At 35.7% G+C, this 20,650-nt stretch overlaps 1 protein-coding gene across 1 annotated transcript in view; it reads left to right on the top strand.

Moving 5' to 3' along the window:
- The window catches only part of USH2A (usherin), a 371,535-nt gene that overhangs the window by 156,220 nt on the left and 194,665 nt on the right, over nucleotides 1-20,650 (top strand). The window contains exons 30-31 of the mRNA XM_042813358.1: nucleotides 2,996-3,109; nucleotides 5,658-5,819. Of these exons, the coding sequence (XP_042669292.1) occupies nucleotides 2,996-3,109; nucleotides 5,658-5,819 (276 nt within the window). The remainder of the gene's footprint in view (nucleotides 1-2,995; nucleotides 3,110-5,657; nucleotides 5,820-20,650) is intronic.

The following is a 20,650-nucleotide window of genomic DNA, read 5'->3' as shown; positions in this document are numbered from 1 at the left end:
GTTTATCTACCTCTCTCCTGCTAACAATGCTAGAATACGTGGCCAAAAGTTGCTCTGTTAGCATCCCATATTGGAAAGCCCAGAAGACTGTTTAGCAGATCATCAGTTGTTGGTTTATAGACAAGGGATGTCAATCTACATGTGTGCAAATGGAGGAGTCTGGAAAAGTTTTTTAAAAGCTGTCAGCTGTCTTCATTGGATTATAGGCTATTTTTTATTGCAAAATGTATTTTGCTGGGCTATAAATTACTTCACGTGTAACAGTGTGATCTTTGCTATGGGACTGCTGACTTTGTACTCTAAGATAGTCAGGCACTGGGTGTAAATTTCACTGCCTGACTAAAAGTGCAGAGGAAAAGAGTGGGTAATGAGAGCAGAGCAGCCAGTTCTTTAATTGAATTAAAAGCCGGGTGACACCAATGCAGACACCTGTCCAATTACAGGCAGGCCAAGGTGTTTACCATTGCTGTACAAGCGATTTGAAGATGACAGAAATCTTTCCGCCCACAGATTAACATAATGAAGGAGAACAGATTACGGTGGATGCTGGCCAAACAGATAGGTTGGCAGCTGAGGAAAAGTAGTTTTGCTGAAGTATGTTAATAAAATCTGTGTTTTCTATTGCCTACCTATGCAGCGCATCTGTTTCTTTGCTGAGAAAAAGTAGTGCAATTGTACATGTGAAGGAAAGATATGAATTAGAAGATGAACAAAGTGTATTTTTAGTTGCAGTTTTGGCTGTAAATGTTTTTTTTTTTTTTAACAACAGATACTTTCTGCTGCAGAAAGGTTGTTTTATTTTTTCAAATTCTTGCTGTCCTTCATAAACCTACTTACAATAATGTACACTCTGTTGCATTGGAGATGCTTAATATGCTTCATATAAAACCTTTCTACTTTGTCTAAAGTAAAAACCATGACCAAACAACCCAATCCAAACCTTCTACAGCTATGAACATCTTACTGGATATGTGAGTGTGACTCTCAGTGCCTGAAGCCATTGATGACCCCACAGAATGTCTTCCATCACAAAATGCAAGGAGCATTAATTCACTGCTTCATAAGAAAAGAATGCTCTAAGTACTAAATGTACAGATAAAACTAAATTGCTTCCTAATGCACAGCAGAGTGAATAGAGGGATAGCATATGCTCTATACCATGGTCCTCTAACCAAGAACCGGCAAATGTCACAGAGGATTTGGTTTCTGCATGTGTTTATTTGCTGAAGGTAGAAAAAGTACCCTAACTTTCCCATGTTTAACTTTCAGTGATCTAGAAATAAGTGTTTTCTGTTGTCTAATGCAGGAAAAAAAAAAAAAGAAAATGACATTTATCTGCTGGAGAATTTCTATAGATACCAGTATTGCTGCTTTACAGGGATACTGACATTTTGAAACATGATTTTCTTTTTTATGCATATTGAATGCCCTTAAAAAATGTCTTTTGTCACAGACAGATTACAAACGCATTTGCTTGGGTAGGGGCTGACACAACATTCTCTTTCTTCCATGTAGTATTTACACTAGATAATAAGATGGCAGTGCAGTTTTTCTCTGCCAACATGGGATTTGCAAAATCAAAGCTATTACCAGAGAGTTGATCCTGTTCAACTGGTTTCAGTTTAACACAGCTACTGTGGCGTGAGTGCTGCTACTTCTGATTATCTCTTCATACATAAGAACAGAACTTCAGAAAATTGAAATACATCTCATTTACCATGCTGGTCTTTGAAGTCTTTGGATAATTCCAATATAAGATGCAAAAACAACTAGTTCAATAAAAGCTAACATTGTTTCCATGTGTCTGCATGTATTAATGAACACTATAAAAATAATAGACTTACTTTGACTATTCCACTCAGAAAATAAGTATGTTGTAACCATAAACTTCCAGTACCCAATTCTCCAGTTCTGTGGGTTTTTTTTTTTGTTGTTTTTGTTTTTTTTTTTTTTTTTGTGTCTGTAAAGTTCTTATGTGAGAACAGAGATTTTCTGCTGAAGTTGCTTTGCATTCTGTGTAGTAACTCAAGTAAGAGTAGCATAAATGACAGGTTTTTTTTCATACCTGTTTGTGTATGCATAATGCTGGCAAGTTTTTCAATTTTGTACCATGAGAGGTTTGGCAAAGAATTATGTTTTCTAATGTTCTGCTGTTTCATAGTTTGGAATAAAGCGTGACATGATCTGACCATCTTTTAAATTATTTTTCATTCAATATTAGTTTATTGTTGAGTCTGTTTTCAAATGGGAACTGCTGACATTTCTCAAAATGGCTGTAAACCAATTTTTTTTTTTTTCACACAATCCATCTGCATATTTCTGTTGAAAATATTTTGTAACTTCCTGACCAATTTGTTATATCCACTGCAAGCTGTCGATATATATGTGGCAGTCCCTCAACTTTTCTTCTCTAACACAAGCAGAACCCAAAAAAGACAAGTTTACAAATATTTTTTTCTTGTAAATCCCTAAGTACTGTGTCATCTGAATTATGTTACAATAGTAGCAAGCATATGGGTTATATTCTGCCAACGAAGTGATGAAACACAAGTGGGATGTTTCATATAAAAAAAGAGATTTAAGTTTATAGATGAATAAGTAGGGGCAACATTGGAGAGGAAACTTTAAAATGATTGTTCTGAGAGACTGAACATTCCTTGAAAAGTCAACATGTAATAACTGGAGAAAAAGAAAAAAGAAAGAAAAGATAAACTGGGGACTAGGAATAAAGCCTCAAATTTGTTGTCGTGGCTAGAATAAAATATGCAACTCAATCTTGATGTGGCTTGTGTTATGGTGAAAATAAGTAACGGAACTTAGCTGTGTGATAAATATTAAGAATGCAATAAAACGTCGCTTTTAATTTGGTTTACAGATTTTGTTGTGGCATGATATGAACGAAACCTTAAAACCTTTTTTCTTTTCCACCTCTGTGTAAGTATGTAATCAGTCTGTACACTGTACCTGCATAACACCTTGCTTTCTTCTGTTGTAGGTGTATTGACAGGCTTGCGTCCCTTCACAAACTATGCTGTAACCCTAACCGCTTGCACTTTGGCTGGCTGTACTGAGAGCTTGCATGCATTGAACATCTCCACTCCACAAGAAGGTAAAGTAATTTCAAAGGTCTTGACTTCCACATTTCAGTCATGAATAATAAAACAGGAGAAGAGCTAAATGCTGCAAAGCCATTTGCTGGAAAACCCCAACCTAATTTGATGACAAAGTGCATTGCCAGACCATAATTGCTCCATTTTTTGGGGGGGTGCGAAAATGAATCAAACTCCATACCCTTTAATGACATGCATCTTTAATAGCTGTAATGCAGATTAATGGGCTTTTTAATTGCTGTTACATTGTTCATGCAAGAGCCTTGTCATTAATATGAAGCATCTGAAAGATTAATGAAAGCTTCCTCATTTTACTATGGCTCAGAAGTAAATCTAGAGACAGTCTGACTAAAAAGAATTGATTGTATGGCACAGTATGAAATTGAGAATCAAACGGTTGATTTCCATGGTTTCTTTTAACTGCTAAACACCAGCAATATGCAACAATTATTTTAGTATGATGAAATCTCTAAATGCCAATTGAGTTATTTATTAATCGCTGTTCAGATTTTCCCTTTTCTAAACTCCTTTACATGTTGTTGGGCTCCAACTTAAAGGTTGTGAGTGTAAATGAATGATTTTTTAAGCTTACGCTAAGAACTAGAGCAGGAAGAAAGAGAAAATAATGCTATGGTTCTGGCTTTAGAGACTAGCCTGGTAATAATACACATCAATTACAGGAGCAAATGTTCCCAAAAGAGCTCAATTCTCAATTAAACATTAAGTCCAACTCTCATCCTTCTCCTGGTTCCATCATTCTGAAGCCATGTTAATCCAGTTAAAGTCAGTAACTCCAACTTTGCACCAGTAGAATAATAAAGGCTTGGACTTAAATCTATAGGAAAAGTTTCATATTCCATAAAGTGGAGTAGTTTTCAAAATTTCCTCTCTCCCACATTCCTATCTACTAACTGTAACAGTGATGTATTTTTAAAAAGGCTCTTAGTTTTATTTTCTCCTAGAAACAAGATAATAACAAGATACCAATAAATCAAATAAAATTTTAAAATGAAGTTGTGTGAATTCAATCATAATTATCAGAAGATTGCTAGATTGCTGTACTACTGCTAGAGCAGGTATTTGTGGATGGTGCTGTCCTGATGAGGACGGTTCTGAGGATTCCTGTCTAATATGTCTGGAACACGCTTTTGATGTGAACGTGCTGAAAACTGCCAGCAGCAACATTACGATCAAAACACAGCATCACCTCTTGGAAGTTCTACATAAACGGCCTGAGTTTGTCAGCTGGTATTAGCCATGAAAATGCGTAGCCTCTGATAGCCAAACAATTAATGTACCGTGTGACATTAACATGAAATACAGCATTGAACATTTCTTTCTAGAATAATAAAGTAATTTAAGAAGTCTGTCTGTCTTGTTGTCTCAGCTTAGTGAGCATTCTTGGTAAAGAAGGAATTCTGTGTTTCAGAAAACATTCAGTGTTTTCAGATGTGCTGTCATATTAGGAAGGTTTAGGCAAGAATAGATTTTTTTTTTTTTTTCCCCAGAGATCAAATAAAGCCATGGGGAACATGTGCTTCATCCCTCAGAAGAATTGAACAAAAAGTCAATGTGCGGAGTTTCTATTTATGGACACTCTTGTTGCATGCTCTTAGTAACAATAAATTGATGATACAGAAGACAGACACCATATCACACCCTCCAGCTATCCCTGTTTCCCTATTGAAACATTCATTTCTTTATAATGTTTTCACATTGCCAGCCACTTCTAGTTATTGTTTTAAATTGCTAGCACAGAGCTTGTAATTTACAAGATATTCCTTCCAGGCTGAGGCCCAAATTCTGTTCCTCTTGCGATATTCAGTGGGATTGCTTGTGCTTCTAAAACATAACTCACTGAAATGGCGAGAGAACTCAACTTTTAATTATTATCCATTGCCAACTTCCAGTATGTTACATACGTAAAATCTGTGCTAAACAAACATTATTAAGTGTATTGAATTATGAAAAGCATGAAAGAAGGAGTACTGCACAAAAATAGTACATCTGCATTTGTGATTGGAAAAATGGACCACTTTTTGGATATGAATAACAAGCATGAAGAGAAAATCATTTGTATCAAAAAAAAGGCTGCCCTAAAATTATATGCCCTTCCACGCACTCAGTGTTATTTACCTGGATAGATACAGAAGCAAGATTACTTTTCTAAAAAGTAAAGAGTGTATCTTCATCTTTCATAGAACTTTGTGTTCACTAGGACACCTCACAGATTATAGGAACATTCTCAAAATGTTCATACTTTGCAAGCATGAAATCTCACCAGAAGTGTTCACTTCATGAAAAAAACCTTTCTGGTTGCCATTGTTCATTGAAATAATTTCCAATTTGTAGAAAGCTAAAAATACTGTTATACATTAGACCTGAAGCAATTTTATATTTGTTTTCTGAATTATCTTTTTGAAATCTTAGGAGCAGGGCGAAGACTCCTTTCTCTTTCTCGGTTTTTCTTGCCCCCCACAGTAAGATAAGGTATATGATACAGTGTGCAGTATTATATCATTAATATAAATGTACTTTTTTCACCAGCCCCTGAAGATGTGCAGTTACCCACAGCGACAACCTTTCCCACATCCTTGCTGATGGGCTGGAGTCCTCCAAAAACACCAAATGGTATTATTACACAATATACTTTATATATGAATGGAGTACCAATTTATTTTGGAAATGGGACCAGATGTGTTGTAAAAGGTAAGTAGCATATGAGATGGGTATCTTATCGTTTCTTTGAATAATTGTATAGCAGATCCCTTACTATTTTGCATTAGTGACTGTTTTAGTCTTGCTTTTGGATTCTATAATTCATTACTTAGATTCAGCTGTGCTGATTTGCATGTTTGATAAGACAAAGTTCAAATTGCGAACTAGTTGTATGCCATCCCTGAGTTTACCTTGTTTAGGGAGTCTACTGGTGTCATTCCTGATGAGGGTGGAGGAAGCCAGAAACTAGGTTAGGATATTTAAAACATTTGGACTGAATTATGAGGTTAACTGTCTGCTACCATGATAGTAGTGACAAGGGGAATGTTTTTTTGTATGTTGTTAAGCCTCAAGATGTTTTCTTCTTTGGCTGAAAATACGCATTTCCTCTGCTCGTATATGGACTCTGGTAGTTAGACACTTGTTCATCCTTCCTGGAGGTCTTTTGTGAACAGCAGCACTGCTATTTCTGGTTGGAAGTGACCAAACACTCTGAAAGAGTATTACCTGTTGAAATTAAAGCATTTCAGATGAAATAGAAAAATAAAATGAGCTGTTAGTACTTAAAGCCCGGAGGGTTTAATTTGTTAGAGAATCTTTCATAGAACTCCACGGTGACTTAACAAAGATTAATAATGCCATGAAGTATCTAAATCCTGTTCTGTTATCCTCTTTTGCAGGATCTATGTTGTCTTTTTGGCAGCTTTATAACTTTTTAGTTTCATAGCATTCAGCTCTCAAAACAAGTAAACTGTAAGCCAGTGGAGACAAGATGCATACTACAGGTTTAATTTTTTTTTCCCACTGTCTTCCTTCAATTTTCTTAATTAGAAAACCATTATGCTGTTGTTCTGAACTGCCCAAACTTCCTTGTTAAAAGCCTTAACTAAATAATCCATTTACAGTAGTTATATCAGCTCTCTGGAAGCTATTTTGCAGTATAATGAAGCAGCATGTTAATCTGCTTACCTATTTTAAAATAGTTATAATTTTATTATGTATCCAAATTATTTGTTCAGATATTGTTTATACCATATGCACACCAACAGAACTGGAAGTACCATAGCAAAATGTAAATGCTGGAGCCATCAGAATGTTATATAGTAATAGGTACTAGCAAAGCAAAAACATTTCCTATTGGACAACTCAGGGGAAAAAAAAATAAAGTATCAAGATCCTACTTTCTTTTGAATGTGAGGCCTTAAAGTTCAAAGCCATTTCTGCATCTTGAGTTAGTATAAAACATATTTAAAAATTCATATAGTTCAAATTTCTTTGCCTTGCACAGACCATAAGCTGCTGGTGTGGTGGGTCAGTTCTGACACTGAAAAATGAATCCAGTTAGAGAACGTCCTGAAGGCTGTTGATGATCGCTGTAATAAATAGTGCACACTTTAAGTCAAACTTTTTCATTCTGTATTCAAAGGTAATGGATTTTTCGTAACCATAGTAACCTTAGAGTATTTCTGGATAAATACATGAGGTATATACATTCTGGTTTTATTTTTGAATATAAACTACCACATTATGTATTACTAATAATATGAAAAATAGGATATAGGTTAGCATAATGACAGCTCAAACTAGTACACATTTTTCTTCTGCAAAAAAATAAATATTTATCAAAAGTATAGGTTCAATTAATTTCCCCCCTATTCTCCCCAGTTTTCTGGTATTCTTGTAGTGCCATTTATCTTTTTCTCACGATCTCCATTAATCTCCTATTGCCATCCCATAATGCTGTTCTTAAGAATTTTGAATTTCATCCCAGGTATTTTTACTGGTGTGTTAATCCCTAACTGGTTGTAAATTGGAAATGAATGAAAAATGTCTGGGGAGGAGTGGTCACCATAATATGTTTTATTCAGTTGGTTTTTAGCTCAGTTCTGATTGTGTTCTGGCCCAGTACTAACATCAACGCTTGTTGGTAGAGATTACAGTCATGTAACTTTTCTATTCGTCCTTCAAAAATTTGGAAAGGGTGAATTAAATTTCTGATTTCTGATGTCTTATGTCTAAGTCTTGGAAGATCACATGGAGATTTTTTAGCTATATCAGGTTATATTCAGCTGAACTAATTTAAGGAAAAGTGATCTTGTTCATAAACTTCTTAGAGCAGCTTTTGTTGCTTGTGTTCAGAAATGATTTATATTTTTCTATAGTGGTCTTGATGTTTTTGACCCTATTGTGCATTTTATAACTTTAATTATTGCAGCAGCCTTTTTACAGCCATCATCTCCAGCTTCTCCAGGAAGTGCAAGTCGCTCTGAGCTGAAATCCCAGCTTTTCCCCCAGTATACCAGTGTTCAGTAGGATACAAATTCTTTCCATCTGTATTCCAGCTCCTCACCCAGTTTTGCGGTATCTCAGTGCTTACAGAGCTTCACTGTTTTACTTTTCTTAAATTAAAAAAAAAAAAAAGCTAAGAAATCAGGTCATGTTGCCTTGCGCAGTACTGCACAGGAGCCACTCTTGCCCCCTGTTACAGACATGGCATAGAGATCAGACTGTTTGCTTTGGATCCATTTTATTTAGCTGCCAGTTTCTCACTCTGCCTGAGGGGGAAGAAGTGATCTGAGCTAGCATACAGGGATTTGGGTCACTAGAAATCTCAGTCACTCTGAATCAGGTCTGTTTAAAATCTTGCTTAGATCTGTAAGTATTTTTAAGTTGAACCACTTCCTGTTAGAGCCCAAGATTTTCTTTATTACAGGCTAGTGGTAAAAGAGGTATAAAATAGGTATGAATTTTTTTTTCTTATTTCTCTAATGGTTGTAATTTAAAACAAAAAAAATGGGGTTTTTGACTTTCCACTGTCATACATGGTGTTTTCCAACCTTTTATCTTTCAGCATTTGTGCTAGTGATGTTCATGACTTACAGCATAATGTTACTGACCCTAAACTGAGAGACAAAGTTCATTCTCTCTGACATCTGTTTCCCATTCATTCAACAAAATGATTTTTCTAATTTAATAACTACACAAATGAGTTCCTGACCACTTGTCAATCCAGAAAGTCATAAATTCTCTCACTGTTTTTTGAAGTGCTGTATGAATTGATAAGTTTTATTTATTTGGATCTCTTTTTGGGAGAGATCAGTTCTGCCTAAAAATTGAAATTTCACTGACTTTCACTTTAACCTATGAAAGTGTAATTGCTTTAGGCCCATCCTGGTTAATCCATAACTTGAGAAGGGATATGTGTTTTCAACACTGTGATTGCAAATATATTGTTAGCTGAGTTTCTGGTCATGACAGTTGTTGAGGGCTTGAAATACTCATTGATTTTCATGGAAATTCAAGTGTTTCTTTTCTCTAGGGATTGAGCTGTAATTAAAAAGGAAGCCTTTTAAAAGCACATATGGCAAATGTACACTTCACCATGTTGAACAGGGGCATCCATTAGGCATCCATCATCCATTAATGCCTTTAAGTATTTTCCCTATATTGACAAGTTCAGTTTCTGTGTTGTTAGTAATAAAGTACTGAAATGAAGGTAGCCCCTGATCTCCTTTATTAACTAGTTGTCTTCATTTTTTCTGCTTTTGCCTTATGTAGTAGACTTTAGGCTTTCCCTGCAATTCGGGATATGAAAGCAGCATCCTGATTGCATACCACTTTCTCATGCAGTCTGGGTGCTGCTTTCATATCCTGAATTGCAGTGAAGGCCTAAAGTCTCTTGCCAGTCTCTTGCCCGTAGAAGCCTCCATAGATCTCCAGGTGGAATTTAGGCTGTGTGAATCCAGGCTTCTGTTTTCATACTTTCAGCTCTTTTGTCTGAAAGAGAATCACAGCAAGCATCTGCTCTCCAGTCGTACATACCCGTCTATTCATGGAGATGACCTAGCAGCTTTAAGGAGATGGAGCATCATTTAGATCTTTCAAAAACTTTTGATTTTAGGAAACACTGAGTGTTGTTGTTGTTGTTGTTTTTTCCTCCCCTGTGGAGAAGAAAATATGTTTCTCTGATCCATTCACACACTTACAAACAAAACTGAATTTTCTGCTTTGAGCTGTGGGGGTTTCTTAACATAATGCTTTTTAATATTCATGCAAAGTATTCTGTATTCTTTTTTTTTTTTTTTCAGTTGATCTCAAAAAACTCCTTCCTTCTTAGATAAAAGAAAAAACAGGGAGAGTTTTATACTGAAAAGTTAGAGATGGCAGTGGATTGTATGGTGGAGCCAATAACATCTAAATGCAGAAAGCTTTAGTAATAAGCAGAAATAGCAATGACAAAATATGACTCAAGCATCGATTTCGGGTTGGTGGAAATTGAATTGCTGAAAAACTTCAGAAAAAATATTACTGTCAAAATATTCCTCTACTCTTAAATGTTGCACGTTTGCTAGAGTAGGATAAAGTTTACATTATTTAACTGATTTATGAGTAAAAACGACTTTGTAGATACCTTTATAAAATGAAACAACAAAATAAAAGGATGAATTTGTCTTTGCATGGAGCTTGGAATTGAGGATGTACATTTCTGCATTTTCTGCAGTACTGGATTTTTGACAATGTTAACAAATTGTGTTCATATAATTTCCCTAGTAGATTCTAATGGTTCTCATCATGAATCTTTAAAGAGAAGATATTCTTATTAACACACAGCTGTATGAAACTAATTTTTCTCTGCCAACCTGAAAGGAATGTTTTTAGTATTTCTGTGTTTCAAAGGTAGATCTTCAGCTAAGTTAAAGCAATATAGAGATTCCTTACACTGCATCCCCAAGAGTTTAGAAAGCATTTTGATGACTATGACAGACTAATTTGTAGTGGATTTCTGGGCAAAATATTAATGACACCTTGGAAATAGTGGGAAAATTAAGACTTTACAAATGAGTCTGAGACGACAAATTAAACTTTAGCTTATTCAAATTGTTACTTCTCCTGAATGTGGAGATGCTGATCGTACAAAACCAGTATAGAAAGGAAGAGGCAGATGTTTGACATCTGATAAAAGAAGACTTAGCAAGTCTGAACATGAAAAATGAGAGAATCCCCAATTAGTGCCTGTATTTTTTTGTGTTACTCTAAGTCTTTAGTAATTGTAGTAAATATGGTATAGTAAATGCACACTTACTGTATTTTTGTGAAAAATTATCATTCTTTGGTCCCTTTTTTCCATATGATTATTGCTTGTTTTAAGTGAAAGTCTATGATAATATAAGCAAAATTGGTATCATTTACATTTTATTAATTGTAAAGTAAAGCAGTTTGAGTAAGAGAGAATGCATGGTATTGTATGTAAGGTATAGGAGCGAGGAGCAATAATAATGCAAAAGATAATACTTAGGCCAAGATACTGTTCTCACAGATACTTTTCAAATAGTTCTGAGGTACAGAAATATTTAAAAACAGCAATTTCCAACCCTAAGGATTTTTATTCATTTGTTTTAGTTGCTGCTCAAAGGTGAAAGAGGCAGCTTTTGCCTTAAAGGACAAACAACAGAAAAATTCTGTAGTCCTCCAGCATGAGCTTATTCCCATCTTCTAGGTTGCACTGAAATATGTATAAATAGCAAGTGAAGCAATTCTCAGTTTTTGGAAAGAGCACTGTGCTATCCAGTACAACATTGGTGCCGGATTTATGTATATTCTAACTTGGAATTTCACAATTTCGATTTATTTAACACTACTGTGGGTAATGAAAGTATTCATCTCTTCACAGCTAGAATGCGTTATCTGAAATGTCTTGCATGTAACCCAGTGAGATATGACATGGTGCCTCTTATTTGCATGTTCTTGCTACAGTTCCTGGCCCATTGCTTTACATGATACGCAGGTGGTAAGGCAGGCAGAAAGTATGATGTTTTACAGAATGGCAAACAAAAAAAATGCCTCCTGCGAGATTTATTCTGGCCAAAGTGTGCTTTCAGTTAACATATTGGTGAAGCTAGTATTACAGAGTAGAGCACGTTGGTCTTACAGATGAAGCTGCTTTCCTCTAGAAGTTTTAGGTGTATAAGAAAGTACATTTGATACACCTGAACTGGCAACACTGACATTGCCAGTGACCGGACCAGTACTATCATAATTAATTCTGCAGACCCAGAATGCAGATTCAGCAGGCACAAAACCAAAGGGCAAATGGGCTGTCTGGCATCCTTATATTTCAGCTTTAGACAGACGGATCTGGTGCGCTCATTGGACTTAATAATACTGATCTGGGGAATTTAGAAGAGGGGTGTTGGGGTAAGGGTAAAAGCATTATGTTTATTTGTAGCAGCTCTGTTGTATCATTGTCTATTGCAATGCATTAGTGCAGTGTTAAATAAAATCTGCTTATTTAAAATCCTTTTAAATAGTGTTTAAATATTTCCTGCTGATACAATCTGCTAAAGTAGTTATCCTTGCTGCAGATTTCAGTTAACCTTGTCGCAGATATTAAGCCCGAAGCTACACAGACTTTTAGGGACCTTGATTATAGAGCAAAACCTAATGGTGTCATTATAAAGCCACAGCTGGACAAGCTTCTGGAGTCCTTGTCCTTTGATCAGATTTGGGCAACAGCAAGCCAGGAGAAAACTCACGCTAACCCTGCTGGAATTACTGAGCTCTCAGGTTGCTCAAGTACCACTTTCTAAAAATTAAAATACAACACAAATTATAAAATGAGAACGACTGGTACCTCAGATTATTTTCCAGATTTTCCAGATGCTGTAGCCAGTAAAAAAAGGATTTTTAGAACATCCCAGAGCCAATATGCATTCTTAAGAAATAGTTTAGAAACAAAGCCTGAATTTCAAAACAGTGAGTCTTTATCATTTGTTTCCTATTTCTGTTATAGGCACATTTTGTTTGTTTATTGCATGTACTTTTGTGAGTTTTGCTTGAAAGAGTGGTAAAGTGACTGAAGGAACTGGGGCTGTTAAGTGTGGGGAAAAGGAGGCTGAGGGGAGACTTTATTGCTCTCTTCAAATATCTGAAAGGCACTTACAGCAAGAGCAGGGCTGGTCTCTTCTCACTGGTGACAAGTGGCAGGACAAGGGGAAATGGCCTTAAGTTGCACCAGGGTAAGTTTTGGTTGGATATCAGGAAAAAACTTCTTTACAGAAAGGGTTGTTAAACACTGGAATAGGCTTCCCAGGGGACTGGTTGAGTCACCCCTGGATGTGTTTAAAGCCATTCAGATGTGGTGCTCAAGGGACATGATTTAGCGGAGGGCTGTTAGTCAGGGTAGTGTAGTTAAGTTGTGGTTGGACTTGATGATCTTTAAGATCTTCTCCAACCTGAGCAATTCTATTGCTGACAGAAGACTGTGTAGAACAAATGGACCTGGGGGTATTGATTGATGCTCAGCTGAACACGAGCCAGCAGTGTGCCCAGGTGGCCAAGAAGGCCAATGGCAGCTTGGTTTGCATCAGAAACAGCGTTGCCAGCAGGAACAGGGAAGTGATTGTCCCCCTGTACTCAGCACTGGTGAGGCCACACCTCACCAGTTTTGGGCCCCTTGCTGAAAGAAAGATGTTGAGGCTCTGGAGCGGGTTCAAAGAAGGGCAACAGTGCTGGTGAGGAGTCTGGAGCACAGCTGAGCAGAGCTGGGAGCGGCTGAGGGAGCTGGGAATGTTCAGTCTGGAGAAGAGGAAGCTCAGGGAGACCTCATTGCTCTCTGTAACTACCTGAAGGGAGGTTATAGTGAGCTGGGGATCGTCCTCTTCTCTTGTAACTAGTTATAGGACTAGCAGGAATGGATTCAGGCTGTGCCAGGGAAGATTCAGGCTGGACATTAGGAAATACTACTTCTCTGAAAGAATGGTCAGGCACTATAATAGGCTGCCCAGGGAGGTGGTGGAGTCACCGAACCTGGAGGTGTTCAAGGAATGTTTGGACGTTGTGTTGAGGGACATGTTTTAGTGAGAACTATTGGTGGATGGTTGGATCGGATGATCTTATAGGTCTTTTACAGCCTGTGCAATTCTATGATTCTATGATTCAAAGTTAATTGTCAGAATTAGACGTATGTTAGTTTCTAGATCCTTTTCTTCCCATTTGTAGGTGCGTGATCAACAGAATTAAAGATCTTATCAGAAGACACAGATATATATATATGGAGAAGGGCAGATTTAAATCAAGTGTTTGTTGAGTACAATTTTTAAAAATTAAGTATATTTGTTGTTGTTGTTTTTTTTTAGCAAGTGCAAGAGTTTACTATTCTATACTATACTATAACACATATTGTCATCTTGGATGTATTCTGCATTGCCATGTTGATTTGCAGGTCTTCTCCAAGACTTCACTTCTGCAGTCAGCAGCAAATACGTGTTTCACCACTTTTATTTTGTTCTAATACCGCCTGTGTGATTCTTTCTTGGGCTAACTGGCCCAGTATTATGCATATCATTCATCTTTCCTTGGGTTTTCTGAAAGGTGTAATTTATTTCTCTGCATTCCACTTATTCAGTGGGTAATGTGTGGCTCTATAATGTAGTATGATTTCTTTTTCTGAGCAGTTGTCGTACAGTGACTATGATTTCCAATTAGACACTGAGAGATCTTAGATTTCTAAGAACTTGATTATACATTCGTGGCCAGGTTGTGCTCATAGCTTGAAACACTTCTTGTGGTATCTTATTTTCTGATGCATGTGTGGTAATTGTGGTTTGTCTGAAGCTAATTAAAGGGTAGTGAAGAATTCTGTTTTCAGTTTTGCTGATAAAATGGAAACATGGACAGATTAAGTTTAGGTGAAGATTTCATTCAATCGCAATTTTGTTAAGAACCTTAGAAAAGCATCAGAATCTGTACGAGGTTTTATGTCCAATTTAAAACCGTATGATTATAGATGAAGAAAATATTTCTACTGTCCTAAATTTTTTTGCCAGAATCTTTCTCACACCTTTGTTAAACGGTTTATGCTTAATTTTAGCTAATGCTCACCTCATGTAAATAAAGATCTAATACCTCTTGCGGAGATGGACTAAGGCCAAGTGTACTCTTCTCTCTTGATATCCATTCATATGCATGTAACTCACCTTTAATTTGATAGGTATGGAAAGATTGGGGCATTTTGATATTATGAAGCTTTTCTCTGTGATTTTCTTGATGCCATGGAAAACCTACTTGCATTTTTCCTCACTTATTTAGAACCATGTGGTCCTGAACTGCAATGGAATTGTGTATTTCAGATAAATACCTTCTTTCATGCAGCTACTGCAGACTCTGTTAGTTTATCAGCTGCAATAATTATTCTGTCTGAACAGAATGTGCTTTGTTCTTTAGCATTCCCGAGACACAGATTCTTCTCTCTATATCCATTATGTCCCAACTTTTCAGTAGCACTGGTGGGACATTAAGAAATGATGACAAAGTCTAGGCAGGTAGCACTGCAGTAATGCTTTTGGAGGATCCCCAGCAAGGGGTTCCTCTTTTCCTTGGTTCTAGAAAGTGCATGCTCATGAGGGTAGTCAGTAATTATCCATTACTTAGATAATTTTACCAAGTTGGCTATTGAAAAACCAGAAAGCTATAGCTAGAAAATTTTATGAGAAATAAATCTTTTTGATTTGCACATGTTTCGGATTTGTTCTTTTAATTAATCCGAGAGCGTCTTCTGTACAACTGATGGTTCAAAGTTGCTTCACTGATTAATGTTGTCTTCTGTTATTGTAGGTTCAGACCTTCCTGGGTATTTTTCATGCTTCACAAGTTGTCTTTTGTATGTGAATGATGGAAGTGCGTGTGTTACAAAGCCACAAAGGAGTTGGACATAAGTCTGACTTAAATAGAAGTTGATGGTTTGAATGTTTGCAGGTGGATTCCTGTTGTTTTTGTTGTTGTTTTTTTTTTCCTACAAAGTCTGTGCTCCTGTCCTCCTAAATTAGAAGAATATTTAAGGTGTAAATCATCCCATGAAAGGCAATCTAGAATACTTCCTCTCCTGTTCAGTCACTGTTAGAAATCTAACTGAGGTTTCTACACTGATCACCTAAATTGTTTACATAAAGCTTAATAGCCTTTTAGTCAGTACTGAACTCCATCATCTTTCCACTAGTCTTTCATGAAATATTGTATTTTTATGACAATCTATTTGAATGAATGATTGAAGTATTTTACATAGGTTTTAGTTAGACTTGAAAAGCTGCTGGGAATTTTCTCTTATTTTCTCTTTCTTTTCTTGTTGTTTTTAATTGAGTAGAGTAACAAGTGAAGGTTATGTACACCAAGATCCTATATTACAGATGCACATTTATGTCCAATTTGCAGTATATTTTTTTGTTTGTTTGCTTGTTTGTTGCATTCCTAGGGGTAGTTATGGCTACATGAAAATAAGCATTTCTAATTTAAAAATAGTTCTGTTCAATCATTTTGTTAAGGAGAGATTGCTCAAAAAATAAATTATTATCATACTGATGATAATACATAATATACTGTCTGTATTTGGTATTTGGAAATACATTGTTAGCATTTTCTAGCTTTAATTTGTGATTTAATCAATTTGTGATTGATTTGTGATCAAACTTAATTAAGTTTCTGTGTTCTTTCTGTGAGCATTTCTGGTTTCCATCAAAGGGGATGCATGAATTTATAGAATTTTACAGAAATATATTGGAGGATTTTTTTTTAATATTTTGATTTTAAAAATTTTCTAGTCAGTATAATTCTGAGTGTTTGGAACCAGTACTGAATAGATAGCAGAGGCAGCTAAGACACAGCATGTGTTAAATATATGTATTACTAATAGAAAAGACATGCAAGATCTCAATATCAAGATTTCATTGTGATATCGTGAGTTATATACTATATATTTCTGTGGTTCAAACTAATACATGATAATAAATTGTTCTGTAAAAATGATAAAATGGAAGTCCCTTATTTGGAAGTTTGTCTGCATGTGTGGAAATTCTGCCAACAGTTGAATGCCTTCTTGTTAAAACAGTGGATGATTAGATTTGCATCCCCTCTGTTGGTAGATTTATTCAATGGAAATGGTATTTGGAAATGACTAAAGAATAGGACTTATTGGAAGATTCCAGGTCCGTATTATGGAATTGCTTGTCTGTCCAGGATGATTGGCTAGACTGAGGGAGTTCATAGAAAGGATACATAAGTGGTGAAATCTTCTCCAATCTGTTCTAGGAGAAATGTAATAACTTAAGGAAATTATCACTTGAAAGTAGCCCACGTTGCTATAGAATGTCAATAGCTTCCTTCTGAAAGTGAAATTTCATACTGACTTCTTGGAGTTTGTTTATGCTTAATTTGAGTATTGTTGCCTGTTTTCTGATGAAGGAATAATAATTTAATCCAATTTACAAGAACATTCTCTTGAGCTGAAATTGTAGCTTTTTCATCAATTCAAGGATATGAATGATCTCCTACATGTCTAGATAATTTTGGTGCCTGTTGCTTTTCTTAAAAGTGAAAGTTATTTTCTTTTCAAATGCCATGTTTTGAGCTGTTGAGATAATGGCTGTAAGGATTTAATACCATTGTAGGAAATTAATTGCAAGCTATTAAATTGCAATGGAAATTAAAATGCACGCATAATGACGTTTTTCTCCTAAGTTAGCAGGCAAAGTACATAGAATGTTTGTCAAAAAAAAGAGTGAGGAACAATGAAGAAATTGAAAAATAAAATAAATATAAAATTAAAAAATAGGAATGACTGTTACCAGAAAAAGTGAGGCAAACATCTTAGCCTAACTACAAAAACGAAGTTGCATGGCAGAGATGGAAGAGTCAGAATAAGATGGCAGTTAAAGCTAGAACATATTTTAAAATGTTTGGACAGAGGGGGAAAAAAAGAATAAAAAAACACCTGGGAAACTCAGTATATTTAATTGCAGATGGTTAGAGACATTGCAAGAAGGCTTCTTTTACCAGAGTCTGTCCCTAGTAAGGTCTCTTTAGGAGGTACTTTGTTTTATACGGTAGGGTTGCAGCCAGAGAACCAAAATGCTTGGACACAGCTAGACTAAAGTAATTCCTTGCTCCTATACTTTATCACCAGGTAACAGAGACTTTTTAGAGGTAGAATTGCTGTAGTGGAAGCAGCTAGTTCTTATAAATTCTGTGGTCTTTGTGTGGCATCTATAAATTATGGTCAGAATAGACATTGGTACGTATGCTTAAGCTGAGAAATTGAGGACGTGATTGGGCATGAATGATGTCTTGAGATGTTCTTTGAGAAGATCAAAAAGAAAGAATAGTACTCATGGTAACTACAAAGTGTAATAATAGTCTAGCTGGAAAGTTCTGTGTTCTCTTTGTGAATTGAGGACTTCAGTTTACTCTGGAAGTTAATTTCAGTTTACTTCTGAAATCGCTTCCATTTCACATCTGACTCTTACAATCATGCCCTTGGCTGTATGGAAGAACTGGGAAAGATGACACTGACATATTATAGTAATATACAGCAGATACGTTTATAACAAAGAGTACTAAGTTACAGTAACTGTTGGGTTTTTTTGCAAGTGAAAGAGGTGGTAGTGCTTATAAAATGTAAACAGACTTGGAACACGAAAAACAAACAACTACCTTTGTGAAGCAGTAGGATTGGAAATTATATAATGTACTACACGCACAAGTTTGGAGGGGGAGAGGGTTGGGGTGAAAAACAAAAGTCTCTGAAGGGCTTGCCAGTTGTGAATTATGCATCTCTCTCTCACTATTAGGAGTAAATGCATAACTCTAATCTGTTCTTATTACTTATTTATAACATACAGTTGAATGTAAATTCTATACCTCCTTTGTACAAGCTTAAAATGTCAGTTAAGATATGCAGATATTTCAGGAAGCATACATAGACAACTTTCTTAGCCAATTAAAGGGCATAAACTTCAAACAGTAAATTAAACAGACTTTTCCCCTACCATTCACAGGAGGAATACAGACAATATGTAAGAAATAAGGGAGAGGTCCAATAGATAATAAGTGCATTCATCTTGAAATAAACTACTCTGCGTTATTATTATTTATGATAGTGGCTGTTATTAATAAACTACGTGTGGGACAGAAAGAAAGCCTACAACAACCACTGAATTTATGAGAGTGGGGACAAATGCATGCTCTTTCTTTTATATCACTGGCACTGATCGATTTGTATTTTTCCCTGATGATGGTTTATGCCATTATAACTGTTTGGTGACTCCTTACTCTTGAGTTATGGTTGAAAAGCACTTCACAAACGAGAACAAGCCTCTGAATGTTATGTCTTAATCTGCACATCCTATAGATATGCCATAATACAGAGTAGCTGACTGCTCCACCTATGATCTGTTTACCTGCAAAAGTGATTTATTCTGATAATCCCAGTTTAATGGATCACATCAGATTTTGGCAGTTATGTTATCTGATGGCATTGCTGACACTATACCCAACATGACTGGGTAGTGCAACATGTCAAGCTAAAAAAAGAAACAACTTTGGGCTTTTTAGGGGTTTTTCCCCCCCTTTTGGATGTGTGCAATGAAAATCTATATAAAAGAAGTGAACCTAAAAAAAAAAAAAAAAGTAAAAACAAATCCAAATAATTTTCCCCAATTACATGTTGCCCCTGTGAGTACTCAGAAGCTGGGGCTGATTTTTTATGGTAAGAACAGAGGAGAGGAGAGCAGGTAGGAGTACAGTGTATTTTACAGTGCTGATAATTCTGCAAGCAGCAAAAGCTTTTGTAGTCTTGCAACAGATCTAACTTGCTGTAAATTGTCCTGAATAGAAGTGGTACTCAGAAGCTGAGTTCTCCCACTATCCCTGTTCCAGTACTACAGTAATTAAAACCAACAAACAAGCAAAAAAAACCCCACCATAATTCATATATACAGAGTTGTTCTGGTGTTAGTAGGTGTTAGTATTTCTTCTGTTGAAACGCTTAAATCCCATGGATGCCTTGTCTGGATGGGGAGAGGTATTTTCTAATCATCTTGCATTGGTACTTCAAAAAGTGAAGGAACAAGTTACCCATAATGGAGGTTTAAAATGCATATTTTGCTAAACTGATGTTATTATCTATGAACCTATAATCTAGATCTTTACATGATACCATTTTAACCTGGTATTGTCATATTTTTCTTAATTAGATTTTAGTGTCTGGTCTGAGTCTGCTGTCCCAAATTTCTTAATGGACGTTTTGGGAAGGTTAATATTTAGTTGACTAAAACAATAATTTTCAGATGAAAATTGTATTTGAGATTTAGTATACATATTCAATTTCAATAAATAAAAATCTACAAGTAGATTTTTTTTTAGTAAAAATAAATTGGTTGTTTTATTTTTATTATTATTTTTTTTTACATTAGTTTTCTTCTTCCCTTCCCTTTTTTCATTAGCTTAGGCAAGAAAACAACAAACAACACCAAAAAAGTGTTGTGGAGTTACAAGCAGTTTCAGATGCAGAGAGAGAAGTATAGAAATCTTTCCACGGCTCTGTTCCCCATGTTTGGAAATTACAGCAGTGCTTATAAGAATGTCTTAAAAGGATAATGCCGATATTTGCTGTTTCTTCTCCAGAATTTGTTTTATTAAGATGAAGCTGAATCTTCCTGTCAACAGGAGTTGTTCTGTGATTGTTGGTGTAGTGAGTTTTTTCTGAAAATTGCACTTCCTGAATGTATTGGATGTCTTCTTTTTTTTTTTTTTTTTTTTTTTTTCTATATTGTTCAAATGGAATTCATGGGAACACAGGAACCCAATTACTTTTCTATGTAGCATTTATATGCCTGTGTGGTATTTAAGTTTCCTTTTCTCAGTTTTTTTGTTTTTTTAAGTCTGCCTCCCTAAGAGAGTATTTGTATGCTTGTGCTTTCTCACTGCCATTTTCCAGACAGCCTTTATTTCTGCATTCTGTAATATATGCTATTTCAGATAAGACTACACTATTG

This window comes from Centrocercus urophasianus, unplaced genomic scaffold (genome assembly GCF_019232065.1).
Source record: "Centrocercus urophasianus isolate 14NV4802_14NV808 unplaced genomic scaffold, USGS_Curo_1.0 seq_10, whole genome shotgun sequence".
In the NCBI taxonomy this organism is placed as follows: domain Eukaryota; kingdom Metazoa; phylum Chordata; class Aves; order Galliformes; family Phasianidae; genus Centrocercus; species Centrocercus urophasianus.
The sequence above is the reverse complement of the archived record's forward strand: the minus strand, read 5'-3'. Positions and strand labels throughout refer to the sequence as shown.